Below are 17,963 nucleotides of genomic sequence, written 5' to 3'. Positions count from 1 at the left end.
GAAAAAGCACTATGGACTACAAATGACACCCTAAAAACTGGAGCAGATTTATTACAGGAGAAAGACTGAAATATCTTCAACCAAGGAATGGAGGAATTAAGTTTCAATTGCATCTTGCAAGGCAATTTTGTTTCTTTCATGCAAGACAATCTCATGCCTTTCCAGTAAGAAGAAGAATTGAGTGTTCACTTCACTTTTGTGCTAAGATATAAAGGTATCTTGCACTATGATGACTTTAATGAATGCTGCACCCCAGAGTAAGTGTAAGGTAAGTGACCAGCAAGCAAACTGTTGTAGATCCTGAAAGAATGATTGAAATTAGTGTTCCCAGCTGCATTTCGTAACATGCTGTGCAACTACAGCACTGCAATAGGTTACATGAGCACTACTAGACTGCTTCAGTGCAGTCAACTAGATTAATGCATTAGCCCTTTCAGCAGTGATTTAAGTTACTTCAGCAAATACAGCCTTACCACTCTTCCCCTTCTTGAAAGGTTCTTTATGTTCTAATACATCATTCCTGTAAACACATTAATTTAAGTGGTACAGTTCTCCATAAATGAAGGAAAATGCCTCACTTTACATTCACATCCAACAAAAGAAATAATCTCTACCTGAAAAAGGCATTTTTCTGTTAGTATATTGGTTCAATACATTTTTATTAGCTAAGAATACATTTTTATAAGTTGAATTTTAACCAATATAGTCACAAAATATTTTCAAGAGCAGACCACAGCTGGACAAAAACATTCCAGGAAGTAATCCTATTATTTATGCTGCAGTGGAATTTTGAGCCTACAAATGTAAGGGGAAATTCACACACATGATTCGGCAAAAAGTAAAACACTATGCAAAGAACTATCTAAGAAAGTTTTAAAAGTTTCCCAAGGAACATCTATAAATACAACTGACCTTAAAGATTTCCATAAAATTAAAAGGCATGAGTTGATGTACCTGATGAAGGTTAAATTGTGAACGCACTGCATCTTTTATTGAAATAAAGCAAAACACATCTGTTGATTCAAATAAGGAAAAACATCTTCAGTTTTTCAGCATTCAGTTCAAAATAAATTACAGCATGTTACTAAAAAAACAGGGGGATACAACTGGAGGCAATTATCAACTTGGGCTGCAAATTTTAATATCTGCAGAAGCCCTAGTAGGAATACATCACATTCCTGTGACACAACCTGTAATGAAGATCCAAAGCAACTCTCACCTGTTTCCTGACCCAATTTATTTTTGTTTGTCCATAAGCCTTCTGCAATCAAAAAAAGTCACTATAAAAGCAGTCTTCTGCTTATGCCTCTAAGACCGACCTTTTGTATGCAAAGATGATACAGGTTATCTTCAGCTTTTAGTATTCGTCAGAAGCTGGAATGCATATTCTCCAATTGACAATTGATTAAATAAATGAACTTACCCAAGTACTCCAAGAGTCAGAAGGCCTTAGCAGAAAGAAAATCTACACTCTACAAGCAAATCTCTACTTTCACATGGTTTGTTTAGCATATCAGCGTCTCTGATACTTAACCCCACTTCCATCAAAATGCAAAATTGCCTTTATTCACCAGAAGGAGATATACAGAATAGAAACGTCCAAGAGCAAGTTTGGCTAGAACAGTACAAGCATACTATAACGAACATTTTTAAAGGTAAATGGGCAAACCCAGTCTTGTTTTCTGCTTGGGTTAAAGCAAATTAAAATGTCAATGATTCATGTGCTGGGGAGTGACATATCTTCAAGGACAATTTCTGTCTAATGTGCAAGAACAAATCAACAGAAAGTTCAAGTCATACGTTGAAACTTGCTGTGGCAATGCTATACAGTACTCTGTTACAGTTTTACCTATTTTTTCTAGGCCTAAACAGTATGACTATCTGCTTATAAGATGGATTTTACATTGTATGTCTTTATATTTTGACTTACGCTATTTATTCTGATCATTTCTCAAATTTGGACTCTAGTATCATTAAAAGAAAAACAAACAAAAAACTTCATTAAGCAATGCTGCATTTTACCTTCAAGAGCTGCCATTTTTGAACATACACAGATAATACATGTCTTGAAAAAACCCAGCCATGTAATCCAGTACATCACTTAATTGAGTAACATGGTATCTCAGAGGTTTTTTTTCCCCATTACACCTCCATTATCCTCCTTCTATCCCCAGGAGCACCTCAAACATCTTCTCTTTCCACCTCAATAATCTCCTTGCCTGATTCCTCCTACTACATCTGTGGGTTTCAGCAGAAGTAATTTTGTGTATCAATACCTTTTCCATGGGGAAAGCTAAAGGAATTGCACATAATGTATGAGAAAATGTATCTTCTATTGCAGCATTTTCAATTGAACCAATGATTCAGTAACTCACCTGAAAGAACAAAAGTGACACGAACAGGTTTTACTCTATTTTAAAAAGTTAGTCAAGATTATAGTTTGCATAATAAACTTCAGTATTTTCAAAAAACTCAGTGTGTATTCAGAGCTTCTGAAGCTACTGAAGACGATTAAGAACTGCCTAAGTGCCTATACACAGGTTATATCAATTTAAATGTTCTTTAAGGAAATTTACTTCAAATGATGCAAATCTCTTTTATGGAGTCAATCTGCTACATGGCCAATTATAGGAGTTTTGTATGCATCACATGGAAGCCATATCTAAACTAGGTACCACACATATTTTTTTACTTGCTCTCAGCTTTAAAAATGAATTGTTTCACCAAAGCCATTGCAAATTTGTGTTAAAATAAAGCTAAGAACAATTCATTACTAGAATAGCATATTAATCACTATACCTAAGATAAAATATATTCTGTTTTAAAACCTCTGAAACTCAAAGATTCCCCCCTTGTAGATAATTGCTTTGACTAGAAAGCTACAGAATCTTACTCTCTTGTTGGTTTGGGTGGGGATTTTTTGGTTGTGTTTTGTTTTGGGTTGGTTTTTTTTAGTTCTGAACTTCAGTTCTTGAATGAGAAGTATTCTGCTGGACTGTGCAAAAATGAAGATTGATTGCTGAGGAAAATATAAAATGAGATCTACAAATTGTAGCACAAGCACTCTAAACACTAGGAACCACCATGATCAACAGCCGGCAGCATGTTGGTGTGTGCCCAACCCCTCCTGAAATAAGAAAGGGAGCAGACATAGAAATAACAATGTCACTTCAAATCTCAGAATGACCTAACTTGTACACAATGTATGTGGAAGAAGAAACACCTTATGGTTAACATACTAAGACTGAAATCCATGTACTTTTAAACGCAAATACTGACGTTAATCAGAAAATAAAAAGCCTGTTGAAGGCTTTATTAAATGTCATTAGATTTCAATTAAGCCTCAAGGTTTTTTTCTTCTTCTCTACAAAACGTTTCTATGTACTATAACCCTGTTGTAGAAAACCAAAATATTTTCTTGAGCAAAATTAATCTGAAGCTGTAATGTTACAATTTGTAGATAGCCCAAGGTGTCTAATCTTCTCAGACATCTAAATACTACATGCAAATATCAAATTCTGCCTTTTTTGGCCATCGACTTTTAGAGAGTGATGTAGCGTGAAGGATTAACATGAAATACGAATTTCTGAATAATTTTAAAAGGACAGAATAATGTTTTGGCAAGATTTTATTGTGAAACATTGGATTTAGAAAAGGTACAAAATGTCAATGGTCAGATGTGTGCCAGTACAGTATTTCAATAGTCTATACATGTGGACAGCTGAACAGCTTCACCGCAGAACGCGTGTTTCAACATACTATCTAAAAGGGGGCCGCAATATTCACAGGCTTAAAATACATAAATAACTTGAGCCAAAATGGCCATTACTGGTCAATGCTAATCAACATCTGGAAACAGGCTAAAAAGCACAATACAGTACAACAATCTCCTCGCAGATCCACATTTAAAGAACATCAGTTTATTATGTCAATAATCTATAGCTCCAGGACAACTATTTTCAGGACTGGGATTCAGTTGGCTAGTTTACAACTTTAAAAAAATCATGTTAAAAATGAGATTATGGAAGAAAAGCCACAGGTATTTAAGTAGAACTAAACACTGTGAAGCCCCTAAAAATTCTTCTGATTGGGATTTATAAGGTCAATTGCTTCTAATACAGAACTTCGGTTTGTTCCTTTAAAATGTCCTTACTGCAGCTTGAACAGATAAAGTGATCTTAATTCAAACATTTCAATTTGCTATGCATTTCTGTGTTTTAAAACTAATTTCACCAAACATGGGTCACCATTCAACTGGGAAAAAAAAATTATCAAAATACTAACTCTGAAGTAACGAAAGTCAAATTTGTATGTTAAAAAAAATAACATCCCCAAAGGATAGCAGCATTCTCTACCCTAGTTTAGCAAGTTTAAAGAAGAGCATCTATAAACATACAAAGTTGATTTTAGGGTATAAAAATACACATATACCATATGAAACAAGATAGTGTGATTTTTTTCAAATTCTTCAGTAGTCTATCACTGATGGAACTCATTTGAACTACTAAAAAGGCGTTCACATAGTTCAGTACATGGGTGGACAACCAAGGAACTTTAGATTTTAGTTCTTTAATTAAAAGCTGTGTAGCTTATTCTACACAGTTAAGCTTACTGAAATATAAGCAGTTACCCTGTTACCAGTCAGTACCCAGATCTGAACAAAACCCTTACTTATGTAAGTCTCCTTCACTTTACACCAATTCGTAACTCACCCTCCTGAACAAAGACCTTGGGGTATACCAAATTATGTTTAACAGAAATTTCTGAATATGACTAATGTCCATTAGGAGCAGAGATAAACTGATGTAATTTAGAATCAAAATCTACCCAAAAAAGTAAAACAACCCACACTCTTGATACCATATCCAATCCCTTAATTAATTTCAAGAGCATTAGTTTTGGCTACTCTTTTCTGGGGGAAGAGAATCTTGCGATTCTTTAAGAAGAATCGCCATAAATTACAACTAAGTACATTAAATCAAACAATGGGGAATATATTTTTTAAAAAACTTTGAGTGTATATTACTAATTAAGGATGTAATATTTGGAGTACAATGTCTGCTATGGAATTAAAATTAGCGCTGTGCCAAATGGGAAAAAAATATAAACAAACCACTAAACTCCAGTGTGGCAAAAAACATTTTGTTTTTTGTTCAGGAAGTGTTTGGCATGAGCAGCACTAACAAAATTCTACACCTCACAGACACAAGCTACAAAGGTTATCTAAAGCAAATACTCACTGTCCATCAATTAGCTAGCTCTTAATGCTGCTTCAAGCACTGCACTAGCCTCTTTGATCTTTGTTTCAGATTACTCTGTACACACATTTATATTTACATAAAACATTTATTAAACATGATTTTAAAACTTAAAAACCTTATGTACAAAATACCAACATTCCTATAAATAAACAGTTGGAGAAAGGCACTTGCAAGAAAAATCTACAGTAAATCTTACAAAAACCACACTGCCTCTGTTACTGTACAATAGATAATCTTTCAGCAATTCCCTATCACAAGAATGTAAAACACTAATTACTTGTTATAACTAAGAATATAACCGTTACAGTTGTATTTACACATACATATATGCCTTTTTTTAGTTTCACTTGAGAGCACCATGATTTCCATTCTAAATTTATATTTTGATACAAAGTAAAAGAACAGTTGCCAGAAACCAGTGTTCAGTGTCACTGCAGATTCATAAACTTTTGGCTGAAATCAGTGTCGTTTAAAAGACTCAGTTGCTGCTTTGTAAAAAGTACACCTAGTTTGTTATTGCATGTTGTCCTTTTAGAGAGAGCACTGCTATGTTCTCTATGCAATTGTTTAATACTATTGCTGGCAAAAAGTTCCAATATCAAAAAAATAAAAACATTCTTCAAGCCAGTTGAAGTATTTCATCTGAACAGTAACTAAAAAAAGCTGCATATTAATTATAAAAACGTGTAGGAAACATGCCAACTAATGTGGTGTGCAAAAATATTTTTTCCACTACACAGGATTTTAAGGGCTTCACAGAATTACTCAAATTTACATTGAGTAGCAAACCCCATAAATAACCAGTTCCTCAAGGAGACGTTAGTATGCTCCCACTTTTATCAAACTTTTTACCCTTTGACAATGCTGCAACCTGTTTGAGCAGTTCTCTGTTTTTGGCCTGCAATACAGATAAAAGAAGTTTTATGAATTACTGAAATGTCTCAGACAGTAATGTCATGCACTAATTTCCCATTGCATTTAGGAAACATTCCCAAAATGTACATGCTGAGAATACTGAAAGAAGATTACAATCACTTTTGAAAGATCTGTATATGCTTTTTGATACTCCTTTTACATATGCCATCTTTAACAGAAAAGGTAACCACATTTCCTCTATTGCAAAATTTAGTATCTGAGGTATGGGACCAAGGATCTGTTCGATCTGTGATTTATAAGGCAAATAATTCAGGCTTTCTTCCTGATAAAGTATGCTTTAACGAGAGACTAATTGCCCAATTGTGTTAATGCTGAGCATAGCACACTGACAACTGATTAAATATCAGAGAACAGACACAAAAATAACATAACCTTTGAGAAAGCATGCAAGGTAATCCTCTACCTCTTAAAGTTAGAAAGTAATTCAGTGAGTTTAATTCACATGGAGATTGTCTGTTGACTGCAGAACTTCTGTACAATGCATTCAAAGTTAAACGTTGTGAGTGGACAGACTGAATATGTAATTCCATTTGAAGTATTTCTCAAGTATTGATAAGTTATTACTCACCTGCAACTGTTCCACAGTTTCTTTGTGAGCTTTCTCCATACTGTTCATCTTTGTCCTCAAGTTAGACTCCTGGTACTGGAAGTCAGCCTTCAGTTCTGTCAACTGAAAACAAAAATCCTATGAAGATTCCTTGGACTGCTACAGTGTACACCTTCTAATCAATCTGTGAAATCTTTATGGAAGCCTCAGGAATTGCTATATTTATCTACTATTGTAGTATTGACAGCTCAGCACCAAAGAAGTAGCTTGAAAAGTATGTTTGGTTTATATTAAGAAAACAACTGTACTTACATAACCATATTTTTTGCTCAGCATTTCGTATAAAGAAGGTTAACCCTCAAAAAAAAATTAAATACAAGACTAATGATTTATAATCTTAGCAGCTCTTTCAACTGTGAGATACTTACTACAGTCTTCAGTTATGTCTCTTCAGTAATATGGTATGGTAACGTATGAAAGGTCTTCCATACAAAGACAACAGAAAGGATTCCTTTGTGTCCTTTTATACCACAATTTGTCCTTATCAAAGTGTATATTCCAGAGTTTCACTGCTTCTCATTCCACAAGAGTGAATTAAATGAACTGTGTTACTAGAAATGTGCAATTAAAATGAGTTATGATTTAATTCTGAGTGTATGGTATAGTACTGCTGCCACTGGGTCTCTCCCAAGACAGGCAGAGATCCAGATGACATACACCAAGGCAGGTGTTTCCCAATGGTGATATATGCTTCTACCTGAGCAGCTGAATGCTTCCTAGGGAAGCATGTGCAGCTGGGTGAACTACTAACAGTTTGTTGTATACAGACCCAGAAGTTTTAGGAACAATTTCTTGAAAAAGTTTAGTTCCTCAAAGCATCCCAGATTCACCTGGCTATTTTGAACCTCTCTGTTCAATTTGGATTTATCAGGAAATGAAGCCTCTTTGCTAGCAAAGCCCACTACAACAAACCAGGACATACATTCCTAAAACTACTACCAAGACTTCTACTACTGACCTTAGTATGTGTCAAATCACAGGTAGTGAAACAAGCGATTCAAAAGAACTGTCAATCAAAGGGTCCTAAATAAAGTGCAAGTATCTTGATACGTGGTTTAAACACAGTGGGCAGCCAAACACCACACACCTGCTTGTTCACCCACCCCAGCCCAGGGGATGGGGAGAGAATTGGAGGGGTCAAGGTAAGGACACTTGTAGGTTGAGATAAAAACAATTTAATAATTAAAATAAAATAAAATTTTAAAAATAATAGTAATAATAGAGTATACAAACAAGGGATGTACAACACGATTACTCATGACCTGCCAACGGATGCCCAGCCTGTTCCCCACTAGCAATCCCAAAGAGAAAATCCCAAAACTGCCGTCCCAGAAGAGCCAGCTTCCCCACCAACCCTCCTCTATATACTGAGCATGACATTACATGATATGGAATATTTCACTGGCCAATTTGGGTCCATTGCTCTGGCTCTGCTCCCTCCCAGCTTCTTGTGCACCTGCACACTAGCAGGACGTGGGAAGTTGAAAAGTCCTTGATTTCTTAGCAACAACTCAAAACATCAGTGTATTATCAACATCCTTCTCATACCAAATCCCATACCGAATCCAAACCAGAGCACTGTTCTAGCTACTAAGAAGGAAAATTAGCTCTATCCCAACTGAAACCAAGCTGATATATCAGATATATACCTTGCTGTACACAGACTGCTACTCGAGGTTATGTACTTTACAGCTGTTGTAAATTCCAGGGGATCCAGTACAAAAACCACGTACCACAAACTAAATATCAAAACAACCAGTGGTAGTATTGCACCACAGTAAAGTATGCAACTGGATGAGCAAACACGCTACCTGTGAACATTCAGCAAACTGTTGTCCCTTCCTAATGATCAAGTCTCCGGACCCCACAGAAGTGCCATGGTGTCTAACATTTTGTCCAGAATGTAAAACAAGGCTAGTACTGCAAACAATAAGCACTGGTAATGACATGGCTGAGATCTTGACTTGTAATGAAAAATGATGAATGAGGATTGTCTGTAAAGCTGGTATACCAAGCTGGTTTTGTTGCCATACGTTATACATGTCAGAAGTTTTTCTTTAGGAGCACTCCCCACTGTTCAAATGCTGTCTCTATGTAAATCTTGGGGCAAGGTCTTAACATGAATCTTCCACAGGTCTGGCTCAGGCTTTTATCTCAGTCTTTACATTTACTATCCCGGAGTCAAAAATAATCTACAGTGCCCTCACATTTGTTGTAAATTTTTCAGTTATGCAAACACTGTATGATAGTGTTCATCTTTTCTCCCCTGTGCAGCACCTGAAGAAAGCAAGTAACATTCTGAAAGTAATTCATGCCTGAAGGAGTCTTCAAGTTCAAAAAAACTCCAAGGTCAAATATATAGGTTTAGCACGGGGGATATTAAAATTATTAGATCCTCTCCCTATGGTAACAGCACAAAACACATTACTGCAGTAGTTATGCAGAAGTAGGTGACACTTCCTTACCTAACCCTTTTGTTAGTTTTGCCCAATAGATCAAACATAAAAAAAGATAAGTGAATTTCCTACTGACTCATGATCTTCTACTGGCTTTATAGGAGAGAGATCAGGGCCTTAATGTCTGTCCTTTGAAGAAAATACTTGAAGAGAATCCATCACAGACTGTTCATCTCTTTCACTTAAAGGCTTGAAATAGCAACTACTTCTGACACTAGGGGTATTAAAACAGTGATATAAACAAAAAAGGGTTCAATATCCTTTATAAAACCTGTTTAAATATAAAAATGAAGATACTCAACTATGGTTTAAAAGGGAAAGCATTTTCCTTTCAAGAACAATGAGCCTTTCTTAACCATCAATGTTCTGATAGGCCACTGTGATCTATAATCAAAATTTTATTTGAAAATACAGTAAATTTATTTTTAATACAATTCCATAACCTACTCAATTCTAAACAGACATTCTAGAGCAACTATTACAGTGTCTTAAAAGCATCTAGTTAATCAGATGACAGAGAAATAAGCTCAAATAAAGGCAGAGCAAAGTATGTATTTGTAGTTATTTCTCTTTTCTTCTTAGTCATTAGGTTGTTTGAAGGGTCAATCTCCTGTCTCATGCAGCCATTCAGGCCTATTTCACTTAAATTTTGTTAACTGCCAGGCATCTAATCCAAGCTTTTCTTCTAGGCTCTGGACCATCCACAGACTTGATAACCTACACTACACATAGACTACCAATTTTTTAAAATCAAAACACTTAATTTTCATACACTGCACATGTAAATTCGGACACCAACTCATTAATGATGGCTATGATTGCTTTAGTTTAAAAATAACCAGAAACTATGCTAAACTCAGAATGGTTACTACTCTTAATCCTCCTATTTTGTGTGCCCATCAGCCTATACAGGTATCTGGGATCTTTGCTGTGACTCAGTCTAGAGTATATAAAATGTATAAACCACTGTCTGGCATTTTATCCATCACCTGTCGCACACAGCCTGATTAACAGTGAAACAGGTGGCTAGCTTCTAGATTGCTGAAGTGAGGTAAGATTAATTTCTCTGACTTAGAGCCAAAATATATTCAGAATACAAAAGTCCCAAACTTGTTTTTTAAATGTTTAAGATCTGATTAGCTGCCATATAAAAGCATTGTACCTGATTTTTGTTTTATCTCACCATTGCGACAGTGTTAAGAGTCTACAAAATGGAAAACAAAATTATAAAGTTCTTTATAATTATAAAATTATAAGCAGGTGCAACTTTTACCTTTTTATCTTTTTCTAAAATAGTCTGATCTCTTTGCTGCAGAAGTCGTTTAAGTGACATTACTTCTTCTTTCAGCTGACTTATGAGGACAAAATTGTCCGTTCCTCCACTGTCTGCTGACTGATTTATAGAGCTACTAAAAATAAAAAACAATAGTTACTTATAACATGAACAGAAAAAAACAGTACTTTTTTAAAAATTTCAAATTGGATAATTAATAATTCCACAAACATCCTTAAGGACTAATGCAAAAAAAAAGTATGTACCTGACAGAAATGGATGCAACTGGCAAATTACCTTACTAATGGCACACATTACATACACCTGCAGAAATATAATTAAGTATTAGCTTTGAGGGGGACAAATACTTTTTGACTGAAGCAGCCACTTTTACTTTTATTCCAACTGTTTGGCCAGAGACAGAATAAAGATTCAGTCTCACACATTAAGGTTTAAAAGACTTCTCTAGATACTAGATAAGCTTAAAGGAGCAGGTTCAACCCTGCATCTAAACAACAAAACACCAATGTCAGGGAATACTGTTTCACTGACAACTGTTGCCTTGTACATAAGCTTTCTTTAATTTTGCCCCAAACAGCCTAAAAGCAGGAAAACAGTGCCAGTTTTCTGCTAATAAAGTCATTTAGTTGACTGACAGCACTCAGATACCACCCAGTAATCTGGCTGGCTGGACAACAGTTTCACCTCCCTCATTTTTCAGACAAAAAAAAAAAAAAAAAAGAAAAGAAGCAACTGGCCACAAATCAGTGCTCTAATTGGTTGAAATGGCTCAGCTTTACAAAAATATAACTTTACCTATCTCCATTTGATGGCTTGGATTCCAGTTTGGGTTTTTTCTTTGGAGTTTCATTCTGAATAGCTGCAGAGGATTTATGGCTGAAATCAAACAAAATGTAAACCTAAAGCCTCATACTATATAACTCTCTAATATCACCATTTGGTACATGTAAAATAACTAACTTATGCTCCTAGCTGGAATGCTACAGACTAGCCAGAAATGCAAGAAAAAAAGTCCTTTAAATGAAAACTGCAAGATAAAGTAAAAGGAAATTAATAAATAATATCATATTTACCTCTGTTTCCATAGTCCCTGATCTTGTTCTGGACTCAGACTGCTGATTCTGAAATACATGAAATGTACTTGGTAACTGACCAAACATGCCATTATTTCTGATTTTATGTGAATGATATCTGCACTTGAGAAAAATCCCCCTCCCCCCCTTTTTTTAATAAAGTTAACAATTACGAATTTTCAGCTGGACAGTCATATTATCTCTCATATTAATGACCAATATATATCAGGATGCTACAAAAATATTTCTTGGCAAAATGTTTACGCTATTTAAGACACGAGGTGTAAGCTTCAAGACTGAAGGCTAAACCTTTTCGCTGGTACTTCCCAAATTTGCTGAACTTTATATTGCTAATCTTGTACTCGGCGAGCTGGTCTAAAGCAGCATTCCTGGGATTCCCATACTGCCATATGAACATTGCCTGAAGTGGTGCTTATGTGGTGGCATAAGAGCAAAGTTAACTTTTGGATCCCTGAAAACAACTGCTTCTCAGCTCTAAACATTTGTTTTCAGTAATTCCAAAAGCAACTAATAAATACCATTGATACAGAAATGGTAGAATGTAGAAGACTGCACCGAATGAAACAGTTCACTGAAACAGTATTTCTACCTCAATGTATCTATTGTCTCATTTTAATAATAACTGAAACGGACAGGGAAAAAGTTGTATTTATTGGACCAAAAGCAATGGACCCATGGCAGCGTACAGAAAAAATGCCAAACCAGGAACACTGTAATCTTTATAGAGATATGTTTACTTTTGTAACTCTTGAGTATGCTAGAAGCTCTATTCTGTAGTAAAGAGCTAACTTATTTTTATTTAATCCTTACTATATCTCTGCCACACGTATTAAATTAAATTTAGGTTGCTGTAACTCAATTTTCAGCAGAGATTTGAAAGAACGGGAACAGTACAATAACTCTGCATCACAAGAATATTTTTTCTTCAAATTCCTAAAAAACCCATAATCTTATTTTTCTCTTTTTTTAAGTGAAAGTATGTGCATTGCTCTTATCCTCATTCCCACTATCATTCCACCTTATTTTGCTTCTATGTTTAAGTTACACTTAGTCAGGCAAGTTTCAGTCAAAATGGAAAATTCTAAGCACTAGAAAAGTGAAGCTTAGAATGAAAGTGTTTGTGTCTGGGGTCACGGTCATTACCACTGCAGCCGTAGTATTTACTATCTAACACAAAAATAAGTAGTTCTAAAGTTATGGTGCCATAAGCCTACCAATGAAAATAAGAATCATGACTACAATTATACTGGCATAAAACGAAATAATTTCTGGGATTTATGACTAAACAAACTGTGTACACACACTAAGGTTGGTACACTGCGTGTGCCACGGCCAGAGATGGCATGCTGAGAAAAGCTGCAGAAGATGGGACAAAACTGTGTGAAATGTTATCAGAGTGCCAGTAACTAAACTGACAGTGTTATTTCCCTACATCTGTAACACAGCCACTCACAACCTGCCTATTCCAGCAAGATTTGATTATAAAAATGAGGAGAGATACACAAACTGGTCCTAGACTGAGGATGAACCCATATCGTTGCTTCTGCTTCTCCATTTAACTGCAAGTATGTGCACACGAACAAGTCAGGATGAAGTTAGAGTGGGGATTCTAAGAGAAGTAGCTGTTCTGTGCTCACTGCTAACACACACCCTCTAACCCTTGGTAAATGCATGTGAAACAGCAGCTATCACACAGCAGTTACTGCTTAGAAAGCCAAATTCAAGTTTATCACCAACTCGTTTCTGTAGCCATTTCATGGTTTCTTTTCTAAACTTCTTACCAATTTTAACATTGGCTAGTTTGATGATCTCCAAGAATTTCTGCTTTTTGCTGACCTCCCTTCATCCAGACTGTAAGAATACAAGGATCTTGACAGACCATGGAAGAACAAGATTCTGCTACTGCTTTTGATGCCACGTTTTAATCAACATTTCTTATTTCCTTTGATTTGATCTCAGTACTAACAGAACACAGAAGAAGATGAGGTACCAACAGCTACACCGATTTTTGAAATACTTACTTATGATGACTGCTGCTGTGACGATGATGGTGGTGGTGATGGTGGTGGTGGTGTTTTGAATGATGCTGGTCTTTCTCAGTAAGAGATGAGGATGAGGAGTTAGAATGTGAAGATCCTAGGCTCTTCCTCTGTTCTTTTGTCTTCTGTAGCACTCTCTTGTAGGACAGCGTACAGAGCCAACACAACAACTTCCCATCAACCTGTTGGAAAATAATTCATAGCAGGGTTTTTTTCCAAGTATACTTGCACTAGAAAGATGTACTTCAATATTTGCAAGAAAAATTTGTTTCCCTTCATCTGGTATCTTTGGGAAAAATCCAGACATCTCTTTGGTAAGAAGCAGCACTACCATATCCATGTTATCCTTTAGTGAAGTGAGTATTATTCCATTTCTTTTTGTCATTTAAAGTTATGCCAGAGAGTAGTCTTATCAAATGTTGGACTTGCTCTATATCACAGAAGTGACAAAAACTTTTTAAAAGGACAAATCATTTTTAGTTTTAGATACCACATACCCTCTCTTAACTCATCATATTCCAGACAGAATCAAGATGTCCAACCAATGTGTTACATGTAGCAAGTAAACTCTTCTATGAAACCAGCATTACTCTTGCGTTCAGGCAAGAGACTTTTGAGGTCATTTCCTCAGCACCTTCTGGAATGAGAAATGGCACTCACCAAAGCTAATTAAGGAAACAGAACACAGAGGGCTGCTCAGAGCAGTCTACCTCTCTGATGCTGTACTTTGAGGCAAAGTAGGCAAATCAGAAGAGGTAAAGTGACAGATTCAAGTTCTGGAGATATGCATGAGCCACCAGATAGAAAAATTTAAAAAATCCAAAAAAACAAAGCACCAGGAACTGTTCAGCTGCTTAACCTCTGTTCCCCAGCTAGAACTGTCAGCTTACGCTTAAGTTTATTTTTAAAAAGAGTGATTTAACTTAAAGTTAATCCAGTAGCTAACATAACAATTGCAAGTTGGGAAGGTTAAATCAAATATTGTAAAGCACAGCAACTTTAACCTAGTATTAGTGAACTTAAGACAGATTCCTGTTAACCTTTCTCTTATGAAGGAGGAACACTGTCCGTTCCACAGCTGTGGAACAAAGCCTACCTTCCTTCTTCCCTCCTCTTTTCGATCAAAAGCACACTGCTGTTTGCACTGTTCACATGTCTGAGGTGGGCCGTACTTCTTCTCTGAGTTGGTGCAACGCTGACATTTTGTGCCAATAAATGCTGCAATAATGTTACAATACTGACAAGGCTTGGGCTGAAAAACAGGTAAGTTTAACTGAAGTTAATACATTTACAGTTTCTGTAATGAACACAGGTATTTAAAAATCACACGATGCTTTTAAACTACTAGGGCTTCATATATCCTATCTTAAAGAACCTTTTTCCTACCACTGCTATTGGCTTTCCATGAAAACCCATAATTCAATGAAAAAAAAACAGACAATGTGATTGCTCACCTCTATACCTACCTCTTATTTTTTAAAAATATGAAGACTTTTCCTTATTTTACTACATGACTAAAGAAATTACTTAAAAATTTAAGAAAGAGTAATCAAGTAATTTTTTTAGATTGAAAGTTTCTGAAAACATCCCTGTCACTTGTCCTACTCAGAGATTTGATAACCCTACAGATCCAAGATTTGTAACCTGCATTTCTGCAGGACACTTAGGAAAAAACAAAACAAAACAAAAAACAAAACAAGCCACAAACTTCAGATACCATCAGGTCAGATTATCAACTTCTATATCATACACTCAACTAGAATAATATGCTGCTGGAAAATAAAATTGCTGCCAGTTTTCATAGGTTAGAAATGTTTGATTATCTTCAATGCAGTTCCATTTTTTGATGAACTACTGATAAAAACCATTGTTGATCTACCTTGCACTTCATTTTGCTACATTTTAAGCTTTTCAAAGAATGTATTTTGTTCAGTTTACATTTACATTCATGAAACACATGACTATACACGGACAGCTGCTACATTTCTCAAATAAGCTGAATTTCATCTAATGTGGTTTATGTCAAGCATATAGACATTATACGCTTTTGTTTTACAAGATTATACCTGCTTTAAACTAGTATCTGTGGGGTGTTCAAGTACTATGTGTATATTCATATATTAAAGATTTTCCTAACAGGACTGAATCTGAAATTCAAGATGAGAAGATGCAAAGTAACATGAATACAGCTAATACTCAAAATCTTTTCTGCTTAATAGCTTAACACGATTAACATGCATTTAAAATTTTTAAGACTTCCGTAATAGAAAGTATATGGTATTACTAGATTTTCACATTTACCACTCATTAAAAACCAGAGACAGCTAACAGTCTTTCTGCCGTCAAGTGTCTGTTTATGAGAATATGCAAGGAATAACGTTACAGGCACAAAGTGTATAGCTATAGTGCAGTTATTTGTAACTGCTAAGCTACAACATAAACATGATAAATTTCAATTTGAAAAACAAAACGTTAAGCCATAAAGGAAACCAAGAGCAGCCAGTATTTTTCATCACCTTTCCGAAAGGTAATGTTTTTTCCCCCAAAAGAAAGTAAGATTAGTTGCCAGAGAACTTTTTTCTAATTTAAAACGTGAATGAACTTCAACGTTTAGAACTAAGAGCCTACTCACCGTTCCAAACTGCTTCACGTTTTGGGCACATTTCTTGCATATCGTATTAGTTTTGCTAAAGATAAAATTGCATAATGTTGAATTCAGCGACAAACACACACCTTGAAATTCTTTGCCATGCAATTACTGGAAAACACACATGCAAACACACGCTGTGGTAAGCAGTTAACGATAAGCCAACAAATCTAACATCGTACTGCGTTTATGCGACACACTCGTGTCGCCAGAGCAGGCAGGTTATTTTACTGCGGTTCTGCCCTCTTTAGTATCTCCAGCGGTGTGAGTTTCTGCCGTTACAAACGGTTACGCCCGTGGAACAGCCGTCCCTTCTGCAGGTCCACCGACCGCCTGCGGCAGGACTTCAGCAGGTCACGCACAGGGCGAGGCGGGACCCTCCCCTACCTCTCCTGCTGAAACTCCGACCGGCAGTAAGTGCATTTCACGATGGGGTGGGCGATCCGACACTCCTGGGGAGAGAAGAGCGGCGTTACTGCCCTTTGCCGAAACCCTCACACCGGCCTCACCCGGCGCTCCGCGGCCGGTCCCCCGCCGGGCGCTGCCTGAGGGGCGTCCCGCCGGGCCGGCGGCTGCCTCCCCGCGCCACGGCCGCCACCACCACCCTCCTCCTCCTCCTCCTGCTGCTGCTGCTGCTCCCCCCGGCCGGGAAGCCGGAGCTGCGAGAGCCCCGGCGAGGGGGGGCCCGTCCCGGTGAGCGCTGCCCCACGCCTCAGCCCCCCGCACCTTGCAGAGCTGCTGGCCCTGGGAAAGCTCCTCGAAGGGGTAGCGCTGGTTGCACTTGGTGCAGGCATAAAGAGCCGGGGCGGCCGCCGCGGCCGCCGCCGCCATCCGCGCCGCGGCCGGCGGGGCGGACACGGGCGGGCCGAGGGAGGGGAAGAGGGAGGTGCCGGGGCGAGGACCGGAGCGGCCGCCTGGGCCGCCGAGGAGCCGCCGCCGCCGCGCCCCCCCCCCTCCCGCCGCCGCCGCGCCTGGGGAGCGCGCCCCACCGCCGCCCTAGGCCCCGCGCAGAGCCCGCGCCGCCGAGCCGCGTCCCCCTTGTGTCGGTGTCGGCATCGGCGTCACCCCGCGCCCCCCGCCCTTCCCTCCGCCCCGGGCTCGGGCTCCGGCGGCAGCCAATCACCGCCTCGCGCCAAACCTGCCTTCAAAACTCGCCGCCCAATCGCCGCCCCCGCCGCCCCCGCCGCCGCCAATCCCGCCGCGGGCGCCCTGCCCTGCTCTGGGCGATGATTGGGCGGCCTCGCGGGCGCGGCGCTGATTGGTCCGCCCTGGGCGACTTCTGCTTTTCGATTGGCTCAAGTGCGGGGGCTCACTTTGACAAAGACCATCCTCTTCCGCCGCTCGCTCTCCGCGCGTGCGCAGCAGGCGCCGTGTGCCGCACAAGAATCCCGCGGCCGCTCGCTCCTCCCGCACGCCTCCTCTCCGCTCAGGCGATTGGTCGACCTCCTCAGTTGACATCCCATTTGATTGGCTGCGAAGGGCTTTTCTTATTTTATTGGGTAGCTCACATGTCACTCAAACCTGAGTCTATGATAGGCTGTCGTGCCCCTTCGGGGTGGGGCTTAGTTCTGCTTCTCTCTTTCCATTGGCAAGCTGGGTGTCAGTCAAGCGGGACTCGATCGGCGCGAA

At 38.3% G+C, this 17,963-nt stretch overlaps 1 protein-coding gene across 8 annotated transcripts; it reads right to left on the bottom strand.

The window, feature by feature from the left end:
* Positions 1-2,219: 2,219 nt before the first annotated feature.
* On the bottom strand, positions 2,220-17,263 carry FAM76B (family with sequence similarity 76 member B). Of its 8 annotated transcripts, none has more exons than XM_074916944.1 (10): positions 17,061-17,263; positions 16,722-16,786; positions 16,320-16,374; positions 14,784-14,939; positions 13,670-13,869; positions 11,628-11,675; positions 11,350-11,430; positions 10,534-10,669; positions 6,766-6,867; positions 2,220-2,293 (listed from the first exon to the last, which is right to left on the bottom strand). In XM_074916944.1, exons 1-10 carry the CDS (start codon positions 17,163-17,165, stop codon positions 2,270-2,272), a joined length of 972 nt encoding a protein of 323 aa, XP_074773045.1. In that variant the 5' UTR covers positions 17,166-17,263; the 3' UTR covers positions 2,220-2,269. The 8 variants fall into 8 exon arrangements, with proteins under 8 accessions (XP_074773045.1, XP_074773027.1, XP_074773036.1 ...); XM_074916926.1 differs by lacking the exon at positions 2,220-2,293 and adding an exon at positions 3,614-6,159; XM_074916935.1 differs by lacking the exon at positions 2,220-2,293 and adding an exon at positions 3,614-6,159 and having other exon boundaries at positions 10,534-10,666.
* Between the last annotated feature and the right edge of the window lie 700 nt (positions 17,264-17,963).

This window comes from Athene noctua, chromosome 1 (assembly GCF_965140245.1).
Source record: "Athene noctua chromosome 1, bAthNoc1.hap1.1, whole genome shotgun sequence".
Classification (NCBI taxonomy): domain Eukaryota; kingdom Metazoa; phylum Chordata; class Aves; order Strigiformes; family Strigidae; genus Athene; species Athene noctua.
The sequence above is the reverse complement of the archived record's forward strand: the minus strand, read 5'-3'. Positions and strand labels throughout refer to the sequence as shown.

Coding starts and splice junctions, on each gene's coding strand:
- FAM76B (XM_074916926.1), bottom strand. CDS start 17,165: ATGGCGGCGGCGGCCGCGGCGGCCGCCCCGGCTCTTTATGCCTGCACC. Junction 16,787..17,060: donor AGGGCCAGCAGCTCTGCAAG/GTGCGGGGGGCT, acceptor TTCTCTCCCCAG/GAGTGTCGGATCGCCCACCC. Junction 14,940..16,319: donor ACGTGAAGCAGTTTGGAACG/GTGAGTAGGCTC, acceptor CCTGTTTTTCAG/CCCAAGCCTTGTCAGTATTG.